Source organism: Prunus mume, linkage group LG4 (genome assembly GCF_029339155.1).
Source record: "Prunus mume cultivar Tortuosa linkage group LG4, ASM2933915v1, whole genome shotgun sequence".
Taxonomy (NCBI): domain Eukaryota; kingdom Viridiplantae; phylum Streptophyta; class Magnoliopsida; order Rosales; family Rosaceae; genus Prunus; species Prunus mume.
In genome coordinates, this window is record NC_142701.1 from 11,413,019 (window position 1) to 11,426,391 (window position 13,373).

At 36.1% G+C, this 13,373-nt stretch overlaps 2 protein-coding genes and 1 non-coding gene across 3 annotated transcripts; 1 reads left to right on the forward strand and 2 right to left on the reverse strand.

Annotated features, from left to right (window-relative positions):
- Positions 1–1,623: 1,623 nt before the first annotated feature.
- On the forward strand, positions 1,624–5,929 carry TED3 (Pex2/Pex12 N-terminal domain-containing protein / zinc finger (C3HC4-type RING finger) family protein). Its single transcript, XM_008230257.2, has 8 exons — positions 1,624–1,870; positions 2,331–2,444; positions 2,548–2,701; positions 3,351–3,487; positions 3,580–3,680; positions 4,075–4,192; positions 5,165–5,331; positions 5,563–5,929. The coding sequence occupies exons 1-8, from the start codon at positions 1,769–1,771 to the stop codon at positions 5,675–5,677; spliced, it is 1,008 nt and encodes a 335-aa protein (XP_008228479.1). The 5' UTR covers positions 1,624–1,768; the 3' UTR covers positions 5,678–5,929.
- A 399-nt stretch (positions 5,930–6,328) lies between these two features.
- EMB3123 (PPR containing protein) lies at positions 6,329–7,187 on the reverse strand. Its single transcript, XM_008230256.3, has one exon. The coding sequence runs from the start codon at positions 7,132–7,134 to the stop codon at positions 6,433–6,435; it is 702 nt and encodes a 233-aa protein (XP_008228478.2). The 5' UTR covers positions 7,135–7,187; the 3' UTR covers positions 6,329–6,432.
- Positions 7,188–7,423: 236 nt separating this feature from the next.
- On the reverse strand, positions 7,424–7,505 carry TRNAS-CGA (transfer RNA serine (anticodon CGA)). Its single transcript has one exon. It is a non-coding gene; the product is annotated as a tRNA-Ser (tRNA).
- Between the last annotated feature and the right edge of the window lie 5,868 nt (positions 7,506–13,373).

Here is a 13,373-nt window from a genome sequence, read left to right on the forward strand (position 1 = left end):
ATTAGCACCACTTAAATTCTATTTGATCCATTCAACAAGGTGGTGCCTAATTTAGTTTTTGAGAAGCATGTTAATGGAATGAGAGTGTTATTAATTTTTGAAGATGCTCTAGTTTAGTGGGAACAGTTTAGCTATTTTCGATTACAACATGTCTAATTTTGAGTGTTTTGTTGCTATTCTTAAGCTAATGTTTTGTATTATTTTTTTTCTGGTTGAGAATAATGACTTTTTTCATGTTTAGCAGTATGAATGAATAAATTTGGTTTTGATTCCATTGAATTTTACAATATAAGTGAGAATTGTTATGTAAATGTAAGGAGCTCTTCATTGAACATTGAAGCTAAACCACTCATAGGACCATTCGTATGTTAGAAATGATACTTCACAATTTAGCACTTCTAATTTATGAGCAGAACTATGACTTGTTGATACTCTCTGTGAATGTCACTCCTTATTGTGATTGTAGGTGGATGATGCCATATCATTTGGATATCATGTCTACAGTCCTATGAGTTGGTGACATTTGACACAGAGTTTGATATAGATATCTATATCAAGTGGCCTTTCTAATCTCTGCACATGAGGAATTGATTCTAGAAAATAAGGAGGTGTTTTACATGGATGTGGCACTCAAGTGGGAGAATGTAAGAACTTTATTGAGTTTGCATCCATTTAAAGCCCCCAAATATGTCAATAATAAAAGGGGAAAGGTTTTCACTCGATTAGCTAGTTACTTGCAAGTGAAGAAAAGATCAAATCAAATGAGATATATATATATATATATATATATATCCTATTTTGTCATGGATTCTAGAAGTGATAAAGATACGCTTTAGGTTTTCTTTAAAAGGCAAGAAACCTAAAGCACTTGCCTATAAATACATGGCTCAGGTCCCCGAGCTCATACACAACTCACAAGTATAAACCCTACCCCATACTAGGAGTGCATAAGGAGTGTAGAGAGAGAGGAAGATTTTTGCTTGACATTCGTGTTTTTGTAAATTCATCTCGATGAAATCTATTTGTAATTGTTTTCACTTTCAAGTCTTTGTTTTCACTTTTTCCATCCTCTCTCTCAATCTCAACTTCACTCTCATTTTTCTCTATACTAAAAACTAAAATTGAAATGATTATCAAACAGATCATTACTTAACAAATTAATCGAATTTTATATATCCAAATTGAAATTTAACTCATTCCCCCATTAAAATGTAAAATGAAATGTAGAAGTTACCAATCAAAGAAGAATAGTATAGTATGCATCATGAAACAATAATTTTTACACCAAAGTTCAGCAACCTAAGAAGATGGGGAATGGTGCGAGACCGAATTTGTCATTCTAATTGTATACGAGACAAGATGTGACACAAGTGCAAGTGAGCTCAACAATTATTCTCATACCTCATGGGACCCGATTTGGCGATGAGAATTATTCTCATACCTCATTTTACCTCTCACTAATCTTTTTCTACCGTTACCTCATCATCCATTTGAACCGTCGCCGCAGTGAATATAGGTTTTACCACGATTAGCGCTAGGCGATAGTAGCACGCACTATAGCAGGCACTCTCTCTCTCTCTCTCTCTCTCTCTCTACCGCCCCTGTAAGCCGAGCTTTGAAAAGAGCACCCACCCTTCCCCCCCCTCCCCCAAAAAAAATCAAAAGTAGAAAATCAACGTGTTTGATTCATTCATAATCAACACCAGCAAGAAGAAGAAGAGGGGCTTCAAACCCTTCAATTCAATTGTTCAATTGTTTCGATTCTTCGATGAGTGGTAGCAGTAATTTTAGACCACCAGCAGAAGACGCCTGGGTTCACACTTACCAGACCTTACTTCCTCAATGGCAATCCCTCTCTCACTCCCGCCAGGTTCGTTTTCCTTTCCCTTCATTTCCTGCCTTCATGTCTCCGCTGTTAATTTTTGTTCGATTTATCAATTTTGGGATTCAGCAAAAACTGCTTTTTATGTCACTTTTTGTGCTTGTTTACTCGGAAAATGTTCTCTGGAAAATCAAGTTTAGAGATTTTGGTGTTCTGGGTTTTGGTGATTGAATCCGACCCAGTATCTTGATTAGAATTAGCAGACGAAAAATCAGTGAACTATCAGCAAATTATAATTTTGTGGAGCTTCTCTAATCTAAATTTGGAAAGATTTCAATAACTACTTTCCAGAAAACAAACCAAGTGGTTCTTAAATGCAACCTTTTTTTTTTTGGAAGAATCTTCTTTCGATTGGGTAATACGTACATGCATGTATGATAGTGTTTGTGTTTGTTTGTTCATTTGTTCATTTGAAATACCTTTTGATTTATGAAAAATTCTTTTGCAGTCAATAATCCCAATTTCCATATCTAGAGTTAACCAATTCGATGCGGGAAGACTGGACATTGAAATGTCAGCCATGTTGAAGGAACAGTTGGTCAAGGTCTTCTCGTTAATGAAGGTATCGCTCATGGTCATGGCTTATAGTTGTAGTCATCAAAACGGGTAGCCATATGTAGCTGTCATAACATCCCTAAACTGTTCCTTCTTTTCATTGGGATTAGCCAGGAATGTTATTTCAATATGAAGCGGAACTTGATGCTTTCCTCGAGTTTCTTATCTGGCGGTTCTCGATTTGGGTAGATAAGCCTACTCCGGGAATTGCTCTCATGAATCTGAGGTATAGAAATGAACGTGCACTGGAAGCAAGAGGAAAAGGTAAGAACATCTTGGCATTTCCTGCATATGTTAAGTTGGCTCTGGATGATATGTAATGTTCTGACCAGTTATATGTTAAGTAGGAAACAAAGAAGATGAGCTTTCTAAAACATTATGGTAGTCTTAGCCTGATTTATACGATTCATCATGGCTTGTTGTCAATTGTATTGCTTCTTGTGTCACTGGAAACCATTGAAGTTATATTCTCATAAACACTAATTTTGGTATGCACTTTGTCCTAGATTGGCCATAAATTATCATCTTAAATGATATTCAATGATCAAATAAGTTTGGAATTGGTAGATGTCTACAAAAGTTACTTTCGTTTTCCCTATATTTTTTGTTAACAAATATGATCAAATTCTCATATCAGTTCAAGAATATACACCAACTTTATATGATACCCCCAAATTAACATTCTAGACATCTCTAAAGTAGAAGTAGTTTTCAAATCCCAAATAGTAGTTTGACTGATGTAGTAAGCAGGCTGTTCCTAAATTGTCCAATTACAAATTGAGCTGTGAACAGTTATATTTGTTCAAACAGAAATTTGCAATTGCATTTTTTCATTCAGCTTGTTAATAGTGCATCCTGATTACATGTATTCTTACATTTTATGCTTCTGCTTTCGTCTTCAATTTATTTTCAGTTAGAACGGGTTTGGAAGGACCTGGACTTACAGTTGCACAGAAGCTTTGGTATTGTGTTGCCACTGTTGGTGGTCAGTACATCTGGGCTCGTTTGCAATCGTTCTCTGCCTTCCGTAGGTGGGGTGATTCTGAACAGGTACTGTTTTGTCTCTGTGTTTTTCTACCCTCAATAAAAGATATGGCAGATTATTGAAGTCGTCAAATGATGTTCTTTTCCATTTTCTTCAGAGATCAGTGGCACGAGGAGCATGGATTCTGATACAGCGTATAGAAGGACTTTACAAAGCTGCCTCATTTGGCAACCTTCTTTTATTTCTTTACACTGGAAGGTATGTTCTTTGGCATTTACTTGAAAGATTGTATCCAGTCTATTGATGTGTGCATACTACTTGTAGCCATTTTTTCTGAGACCTAGAGAGCATTAGTGCTCTGCAACTAGAGTTAGTAGCTTCTGTTCCTGGATATTTTAAGAATATAACCGAATTTGCAGCATAGTATGCAATTTTTTTTAATGGAAATCAAAGTTTTGTTTGATACTGCACAACCTTTTGACATTTTGTCTCCATGTTTTTTACCTTCATTTTTATGCATCGACGTGTTGATAGAGCTGCATTTGTAATATGATAATGTTGGAATTTTTCAATTAAGGTGATCTAGGAATTATATTTCCCTTGACAAGCTTGTAAGACTCAACATCTTTTCAAATCACATGTTGCGATGCAGGTATAGGAATCTAATTGAAAGAGCTTTAAAAGCTAGGCTGGTCTATGGGAGCCCTAATATGAACCGAGCAGTTAGCTTTGAGTACATGAACCGCCAGTTAGTATGGAATGAATTCTCGGTATGTCCTTATTTATTTGATACCCCTCAATTTATTTTTACAAGTTGAATTAACATTCTTAGTTTGAGGAACTGTCATTCTGAGGCATGCCAAGTAATGATATCAATGAAATATATTAGTGTGATTTGAGTAAGGCTTTTGGACTCAAAACAGCTGATAGGTTCCATTCAGCTGATGTTGAAGAAATTCTTGTTTATTTGAAAGCAGTTTTTAGTTTTCTAGCTTATGGAATTTGTCCTTAATTAGGGTTGTAGATACTTTTTTTTCTTTTCAAGTATATATAGGAACATATTTTGATATGATAAGTATTGGAAACCAGATTATAAAGCATTTTCTCCAAAATAGTTCTTTTTTTTAATAGAATTTTTTAAAGAAGCAGGTTTTAATATCCTAGTTCTGTAAGTAACAGAATAGTTTTGCTCCTTTAAAAAAAAATTATAATAATAAACAGAATAGTTTCGCTCTGTTTTAGTTCCATGTTCATGTTGTTGAGTCTGGTTTGTAATGATCGTATGTGCCAATTTTATCTGGTTGTGCTATATGCACCCCTTTTGTCCACCCAAGTTGTATGCATCTTGGCATGTATTTGCCTGGGTGTAAGCATGCATACTTACATGAATGCTCATGTTTGCAATATTTGGTCCATTGGCAAAAAAAAAATTCAGAGTTGTTTATGCAAAGTAAAGCTCTAGATTTTTTGCACAATCCTTGATCCTTCTTGCATGGTTTCGAAGGTAAATCCAAAGTATTTCTGCAGCCATTCTCGATCTTACAAAGAATATTAAAAAAATTCTGAGTTTTTGATTTGCAAAAGGTAAGTTATAGATTTTGCGCCCAGTTCTTGATTGATATTGCATAATTATTTTCTCGTTTTTGCTTCATGATTTGCTGTTCTGGTGTCCAATTTTAGTTGGTTTATGAATTGTTACACAACAACGTATAGAACTTAAATAGTTCTTGTGCTGATGGCAGGAGATGTTATTGTTGCTTCTTCCTCTTCTAAACTCATCCTCTATGAAAAACCTTCTTCGCCCGTTTTCCAAGGATAAATCATCAAGTTCAAAAGAAGATGACTTTGCTTGCCCCATTTGCCAGGCCAGTCCAACCGTTCCATTTCTTGCTCTTCCCTGTCAGCACAGGTACATCACTTAATCTAATCCATCTCTGACTTTTCTCTCTAAAGAAACCTACTTTTGAAAGAGTACCAAAATGGCATAAGAGTAAGATGCGTTGTACAGCCTATAGAAAATTTCGAACCAAATCTTTGTTCTACTTGGGCGCATTTGGCCAAAATGCTCATCGGGTAAAATGATCATTTTAAGCATGATTCAATATTTATGCTGTAATGTGATAATCGCTCATGCTGGCAGATACTGTTACTACTGCCTTAGGACACGATGTGCTGCAGTCCCGGCTTTCAGATGTTCCAGATGCAATGAGCCCATCATCGCCATGCAGCGGCATGTTAATGAGCCAAAGCAATGATTGTTACAGTGGAGAAACAACCACTACATAGTATAAGTACAAGTGTATAAAATAATGCTTGATAGTAGCATTTATTTTCCTCTTTCTAAGCATTACCTTTGAATCGAGGGGAAAATAACATCTGAATCTAGAGTTTATGTTCCGATGTAGAATCATTCATTCATCTATGGGGTAGAAAGCTTCATTCTTTGTCCTTAGATCCTGTATAGTCTGGACTGTCATTTTATAAAATTGGTCTGCTTTTAAACTAAATGCTAGAAGCCAGCTTTTAGAGCCTGCTATTTTCTGCTTGGGAAAGCATCAAATATGTAAATTTGAGCAATGAGTAATCCCATTAGACATGCAATAAGCAGTGAAAGAAGCATTTTATTGAGATCCTGCATGTATTTACTTCCACAGTCATCATTTGCTAAAACCCAGCATTTCATTGTGCTATGTATATGCTTTTCTTTATTTTTCAACGAATTCGTTTCGAACCCGAAAATATCCTAACTTGTTGGTTCCTTTCATGTTAGATGTCATAGATTCGACAAACATACAGGAACAACTCATAAGAACAAAAGAAAGGATTTTGTGATTAACTGTGATTTATCTGCGAGGAGGAACGACATGTGACATGTGAAATTGAAATTACGAGAACTAATGAAAAAATTGTCTAACCATCCTGCATTTTTTTCATTAATAAGTGGATATAGTAGACATTTTGGAGGGTGCAACTAACAAAAACTAGCTCATACAAATTCGTTTCACTAGTTTTATACACTTAATTTCTCCAAATTACCCTCATAGGGGCTACCAAATTTCACATCAACCTCATCGGCCAATCCAACCTCCCCAAGTCTCCTGAGCCCCTTACTCAGAACCCTAACCATATACTCGTCCGCTTTAAAATCGCTAGACCCCCATCCATTCCTCTTCAACATCTCATAAATCTTGACCGTTGATTCCCTCCTATCCGCAGTAACAACGGCCCTGATCAACCTTATCAATCCTTTGTCACTATCCCACTGGACCCCACTCTCTTTCTCAAGAACACAAATCAAGCGGTCCATATCCTCCGCCATCCCATTTCTCGCGAGCGCCAATGCCATCTCGGCGTAAACAGACAAGTCGGGTGGGTATTCTGATCGGAAGGTGGAGAAGACCTGGAGAGCCAGGTGGCACTGTTCCTGCCGTAAAAGCTCTCTGAGGGCGGCGACGAGGTCGGCTTTTATTAGGCGCGAGAGGGTCTTGGATGCGAGAGTGGGCAATTGGGTCGGGTCGGATCTTTGGGCCCGTTTGAGGGCTTGGACGGCTTGGATGGCCTCGATGCTGAGGACCCGGCCCTTGACCAAGGGTCCACGGTTGTCGCGTGGTCCGCACCGTACGGAAACGTGGGTTACGGTGCGGTTGGTTGTGAGCGTGAGGGGTTTGAGTTTGAGGAAGTGGGTTGGGTTTGGATGCAGAGAGGAAGCCATGGATGTGTTGAGAAGCGAAAGCAAAGAGCTGCCAAGCGAAGGCGGTGGAAGTAAAATTGCATTGGATGATGTTCTCTAATGACGATTTTACCCCTAAAAAAGAGAAATATGAATATGACCTTTTTTGGGTCGAAATTATAAATTATTATTTTTTAACAGAAAATAAATTAGTCTGAGAAATGAGAACTTAAAATAAACTGAAAAAGGAAAATTCGGATTTGGATTTTACATGGGGTTGTACGTTGAATGACGATTTAGCCCTTTGAATGGAAAAATTGCAAAAAGAAATCGTCGACAGCAGGATTCGAACCTGCGCAGGCAAAGCCCAACAGATTTCGAGTCTGTCTCCTTAACCACTCGGACATATCGACATTCTTGTTGACCGTGTTTCTATTGTTTTATTTAGATGGTTATCCTTTAATTGGACAACACGTACTATACCGAACTTATATGGGCCATTGTTGAATTTTGGTTAAATTTCCTGGGCTTTCTGTTGGTTTTTGTAATGTGTGTATGTATGGGCAATGTATGTCGCAAACAGCATAAGCCCATGTCTATCTACTAAGGGTACGCCATACCGAAAAGGCTATAATGAGGAGTTTAGTAGAGTGAGGAGCTTAAGTCAATTTATTTCCTCACATTTGTTTATGGTGGAATTGAACCCTTCAAATAAGCTCCTCACTCTAAACTCCTCATTGTAGAAGCTTTCAGCGGCACACTTCCTTGTCAACTAGACTAAGTAGCGTATGCAGTTCTATCTACTTGCTCATTAGACCCTCTTGTACATTTTTATCTTTGTTGTCCAATGAAATTTTTATTGTTTTGTATTAAAAAAATTACATGGCATTTTAATTGTTTGACCAAAAAACGTATAGCTGAAATAATTGTTCACCCTGTGGCAGCTTATGAGTTATTATGACCCATTATATGCCTAATAGATACTGTAAGAAATATAATAACTAATGCAGTAAATTATGGGTGTTTCTTTTTCTTACCAACAAGCCTTGCCAAGCAGATTGGAAAAGAATAAAAAAGGACTTCAAATTCAGTAACCACATGCATGAAAATCATGGCAGAAATGCTCAACATCTGCAGGGCATATTCAGGGGCCTAGTATTTTTGTTGTTAAGCCAGGCTTACCTGAGCCCCAAGATTTGATCAGATCTGCAATAGATATTGCATATGGTGCAGACTTGGCCCCTCCTCAATAATACATGTTTGTCTTACTTATTGCCCTCCTCATACTGGTTCATTATTGTTTCATTTCATGTATAAATAGTCTTTTAGTTTGATTTATAAATTTTAATCTGGTCTATTTTTTCGGTCACAATGAAAGCGAATCGATCCTTTGCCCTAGCTTAAAGCGATCCTGAAACGTATGCAGGGCTGCAAGTTCTTAGCACCTGGTTCATAAATTCCCAAGAGTTTGGGATATTGATTATGACATTCATATCGTGATTTGATGGATCATATTTGTGAAAGCTCTCAAGCTCTACATATGTATGTATGGCCACAATCATATAAGAGAAATTCCATTTTATCTCCATGTATGGAGCTACTGTCCCATGTTAAATTGACTGCTTTGTTGGATTCCACGTTAATTATAGTCGTCATTACTTGACTGTTAGCAAGAAGTCGGTAGGGTTTTCGACATGTGAAGAAAAAACTAGAACATTTGGTGTTATATGGCACCATTTGAACATTCCAAAAATGAGTTTCGTATGTGCCCAAAAACAAAGTTTGGTTTCTATCTGATCCTGTCTGTGGATCAAAACCACACCAACAAAATCCTATGTTAAATTGTAAAATTTGACGCCAGAATGGTGTGATTAAAAGCTTCCTATGATATTTCACAGTTGATATATGCATGTTTTTAAATGGAGAAAAAGCATAGGAGGGTCTGATTTAGCTGTAGTCCTTCAAACCTTTGTGCCGGCCACTTCTCCGTTGCGAGAAAGTGGAGAAACAGGGTTAAAGTTGGGATTAGGAAAGTTAAGGTTCAATTCCTTCTAATGTAAGAAAGAAAAACTCGGGTGTTTAACATGTGTAGCATCAATCAAATGTTGGCTTCTCTTACTTGATACCGAGGATATATTTTGTCAGATTGTCAATTTTGGTCACACTTTCAAATATAATAATTTCATTTAATCAATAACGCTTGTTCATAGTTTAAAGAACCTAAAAGATTATTGCATATTTGAAGAATCTTATTTTACTTTTTGTGACAATTTGATATGTACGTTTTCAGGACGGTGGTTAGATTTAAGCTGCCTCATACATAAAGGACCACATCTGTACGTTTGCTTAATCAAAAGAGTGAATTTCAGCACCAGGACAAGGAAGAATTTTTTCAATGGGAATATTGGGGAACATTTTGAATCTCTTTATAGAGACAGGGGTGCTTAGCTTATCTACTCAACTTGAGCTCACTGTAGAAATAGCGTGCTAAGTGAACCCCACGATGTGTTACACTTTAAACAAATGTCAAATTGAAGGAAAATTTATATTCAGTGGGAGGAAAAAGAAACCACAAAAGAATACAAAAGAATGAGGATTTCTCCGTTGCCGAATCAGCAAAAAAAAAATTTATAATACAAGCGATAGTTAGAACTACTGAAAAAAATTTGATCATCTCTCACACACAACCATAAAGGTTAGAACATAAGACAGTATACTAGACCCGTTGGCCATATATATCTTCATCTTAAAGCCCTATACTGAGGCTGTAAGTTGGGTTTCCTCCAACTTAAGGTCACATCTTAATGATGGCCCTAGCTAGTTATTCTTTGTTGCTCTAGAGCCACTATCTTGTGGCAAGGACAACTGCCATTTGGATCTGTTTCTTTGGTGGATCCAAACCTCCTCCTTGCTTATGCTCCTAGTCAAATAAAACGGCTATCACAAATGGATACATATGTTTTTTCATACAAGTCTTCGGGGTGAATGCAAAGCTGGCTGTTTCTTTGAGAATATAATGAAATTATGCAAAGAACTTAAGATCACAGGATCTGTTATTGATCCTCTATCATCTAAATAAACACAGATGCTAAACATGATATAAATAAGTGGGTTAAGCACTTTTTTTTTCTTATTATGATTTAGGAGAAAACATGGTAAACTATACTTTCTTTTTTCCCCTTATCCCATATGATGAAGAAAGGAACTTGGAAGGATAGGTATAGGTAGATGAGAGGGAACGTGTATGAAGTGCACAATGAGCTAGTGGTTATCCATGGAGGGACCAAGTTATGTTGTCACTAATTAAAGTAGCATGCACCTTTTAGTTTGGCGTGGGGAGCAACTGGGGCACCATATTTCATGCTCAGTCAATTTAATGTGCTAACACCTCACAAAGAACATCATTTCAAGCAAAAACTAAGTATTTTTCAAAGAAATTAATAAGCAGCAAAAATGGGAAAGGTTTTCAAATCTTTTTTTCTTCTTCACAAAGTAACACAGTTACGTCCGTGTTCCACTTTGAACTGACTTGACTTATTAAAAAACTGCTTTAATTGACTGCTCCGAAAAATCTAGAAAAATATCACACAAGCAACTCAAAGGTAAATTGTAATATTTCAACACCGTCACAAAAATAAAATAAAAGGGTGTCATATATTGAAGGAAATGGCTTGAAAATATTTTCTTGACGTGCTTATGTTATGTTGTCGAAGTGTGAACTTGGTTCACACATTCAAATAAGGATCAATACAAGCATCAAAGACATCTTGGAATTCCAGTTGATTTGAATGATCAAATCTCTAAAATTTTAATATTGTACAATTAGGCAAATATCTCTTCAGCAAGGACAACCAAACACCATAGCCCTGATAGCCCAGCTATGCAAATCTAAAACTTTATTCCCATGCCTTTTGGCTGCTTCTACTTTCATTGCAGCAATGAGATCTTCTTTTTTACTCAAAAGATCATAACACCATAGAGTTTGACTAGAATTGGCACATATGTATAGTTCTGCCAAACAATTGCTCACGTAGTTTTATAAACACATATAAAAATAAGTAATTATAATAGTGGTAATTAAGCACGCAATTAAGCAAAGAAAACAAGAAATCAAGGTGATTTATAAGCATGCTGATGAGTATGAGATTTTCTCAAGGCCCCAATTGGTGGTTACTGATTTCTGTTATCTTCCCAGATGTGACAGCATCTCTATGTGGGGATTATGAGCAGTGTGCGTGAAGCTTTACACTTAGAATATTACTAAACAATTAGACCTAAAAAGGCACATATACCTTGATTAATTTGTTTAATTTAGAGCTCCAAAGTTCAACTTTGAGATTATGATTTTGTGGAAGCTGTCTATTAATTTAAGAAAATGAAGTGACGGATAATAATGCGTACGTACCTACCATTTGCTAATCCAGAGTAGAACATGGGTGGGAGAGCCCTGGGCGGCTATTCAACTGATGCAAATTCAATGCACTTAAGCACACATTCTTTCATTATAAAATACTAAAACAAATAACATAAGAATTCTTTCATGATTGCATTTTGATATGTGGGGCTTTGCTATGTAATCCTTCTTTTCTTTGATCTCCTCATTAATGCTACACATATCATATTTACAATGAGTAGGTGAATTCACATAAATGAAAGATGTAATAATTAGTAAGCATGGTACCATCTCGATCGTTAATTTTCCTTTATTGGATTTTATTAGTAATTCTTGATTTATTTAACTTAAGAGAAGTGAATGATAGGGTAAAAACAATGTTACCAACATATGGAAGCACTAAAATTTGATATGTTTCTTTGACATGGTAGAATAATATATCATATTTAAGAGTTGCAAAATGATGTATTGTGCATAATATCTACTTCAATCAAAGTCACAATCAATTTTGTTGAATGAATTTTATGCTCACATATGATGATTACTGGTCTTAAAAAAAAACATGTCAAAACTCAAAACTATGATAGACTAGAAATTCGTATATTTTAGCCCAAAATGGGAGACACAGATGCTAAAGTACTAATCTACATATTATTTGGACATGCATCCTATTTTCACTCAAATTTCATAATTTTTTAAGGGTAAATTAGAATAAGTTAAGTTTCGTTAATCTTCATTCGGTGGCTCAAACTAGACTGAAATATTTCAATTAAATGGGACTAATATCCTAGTATTAGGCTTATTGACTTGAATAATAGTCTAATATATTGTGTTAAGTCGTATCTGAAAGAGTGGGACTCATAAATATTGATATGAACTTAATTCCAATTCAATTAAAATCAAAGCATCAATCGAGTCGTGAAATTTTACAATTTTTCATAGGTAAAAGTTAAAATAAAAATGTAACAAATGAATAAGTTTCTAGCACATAGATAAATATGCTTTGAAGAGCAGATAACTATTTAGGAATAAATGAGCTCTAACTTTCCATTTGGTGCCTAACTTTTTAATAATGAGGTCTCTAAAAATAATTAGACTGAGTCAAAAGGCTGTCTTCGTCAAGAAAAGACCACTTTCTTTTACCTTGCGGAGACTCACAGTAAACGGTCACCACCACCATCACCCGTTTACTGGGCTGGTCAATGGTACAATCATGAGCATTTACTTCCGTCAACGCTAGAAAACGGAACCCCGTTATGTCCCCTAACTACCGTATATGGTGACGTGGTGAGTTCGGAAGCGTCGATCAGCGTACACTGTTGCACGCGTTCCCGCCTTTTGGATTACACAATTATTACGACAGATACGGGCGTGGTAAAAGAAAAGATTTCATCCGACACTTCACAGTATGAGACAGTAAAATGCATCAAGTAAAGGTTAAATCCTAAGTAGCCATGTGACATCAATTTCATCTTTTATTTCCATAATTTCCTTATTAAAAGAAATAAATAAATAAAAGCAACCAATGCCTTCTTGTTCAGAGATATTAAATTAGTGTTTTTTTTTGGGATACTGTTAACAACTAGAGTTGTAAACCTTTGCAATTCTTGAGCATTGAAGGTTGAGTTTGATGCGTGGTTGTGGTTTTTTTTATTGGGAGAATTTGGATTTGTAAGTTACGTTATGGATAATGTACTTGGTTATTACAGATTTGAGGTGATTAAGCTCGATTATCTGTAGGCCTGTGTGGTATTAAGTTGGCATTGTAGCTTTAAGTAGAGGTGTACCATATGAGTTTGATGTTGTGATTAGATCCCTTTGTGTTTGGTGTAGCCCTTTCGGGACGTTTGTTCTAACCTTTGAGACTTTTGTATTTGTACTGCGCTTA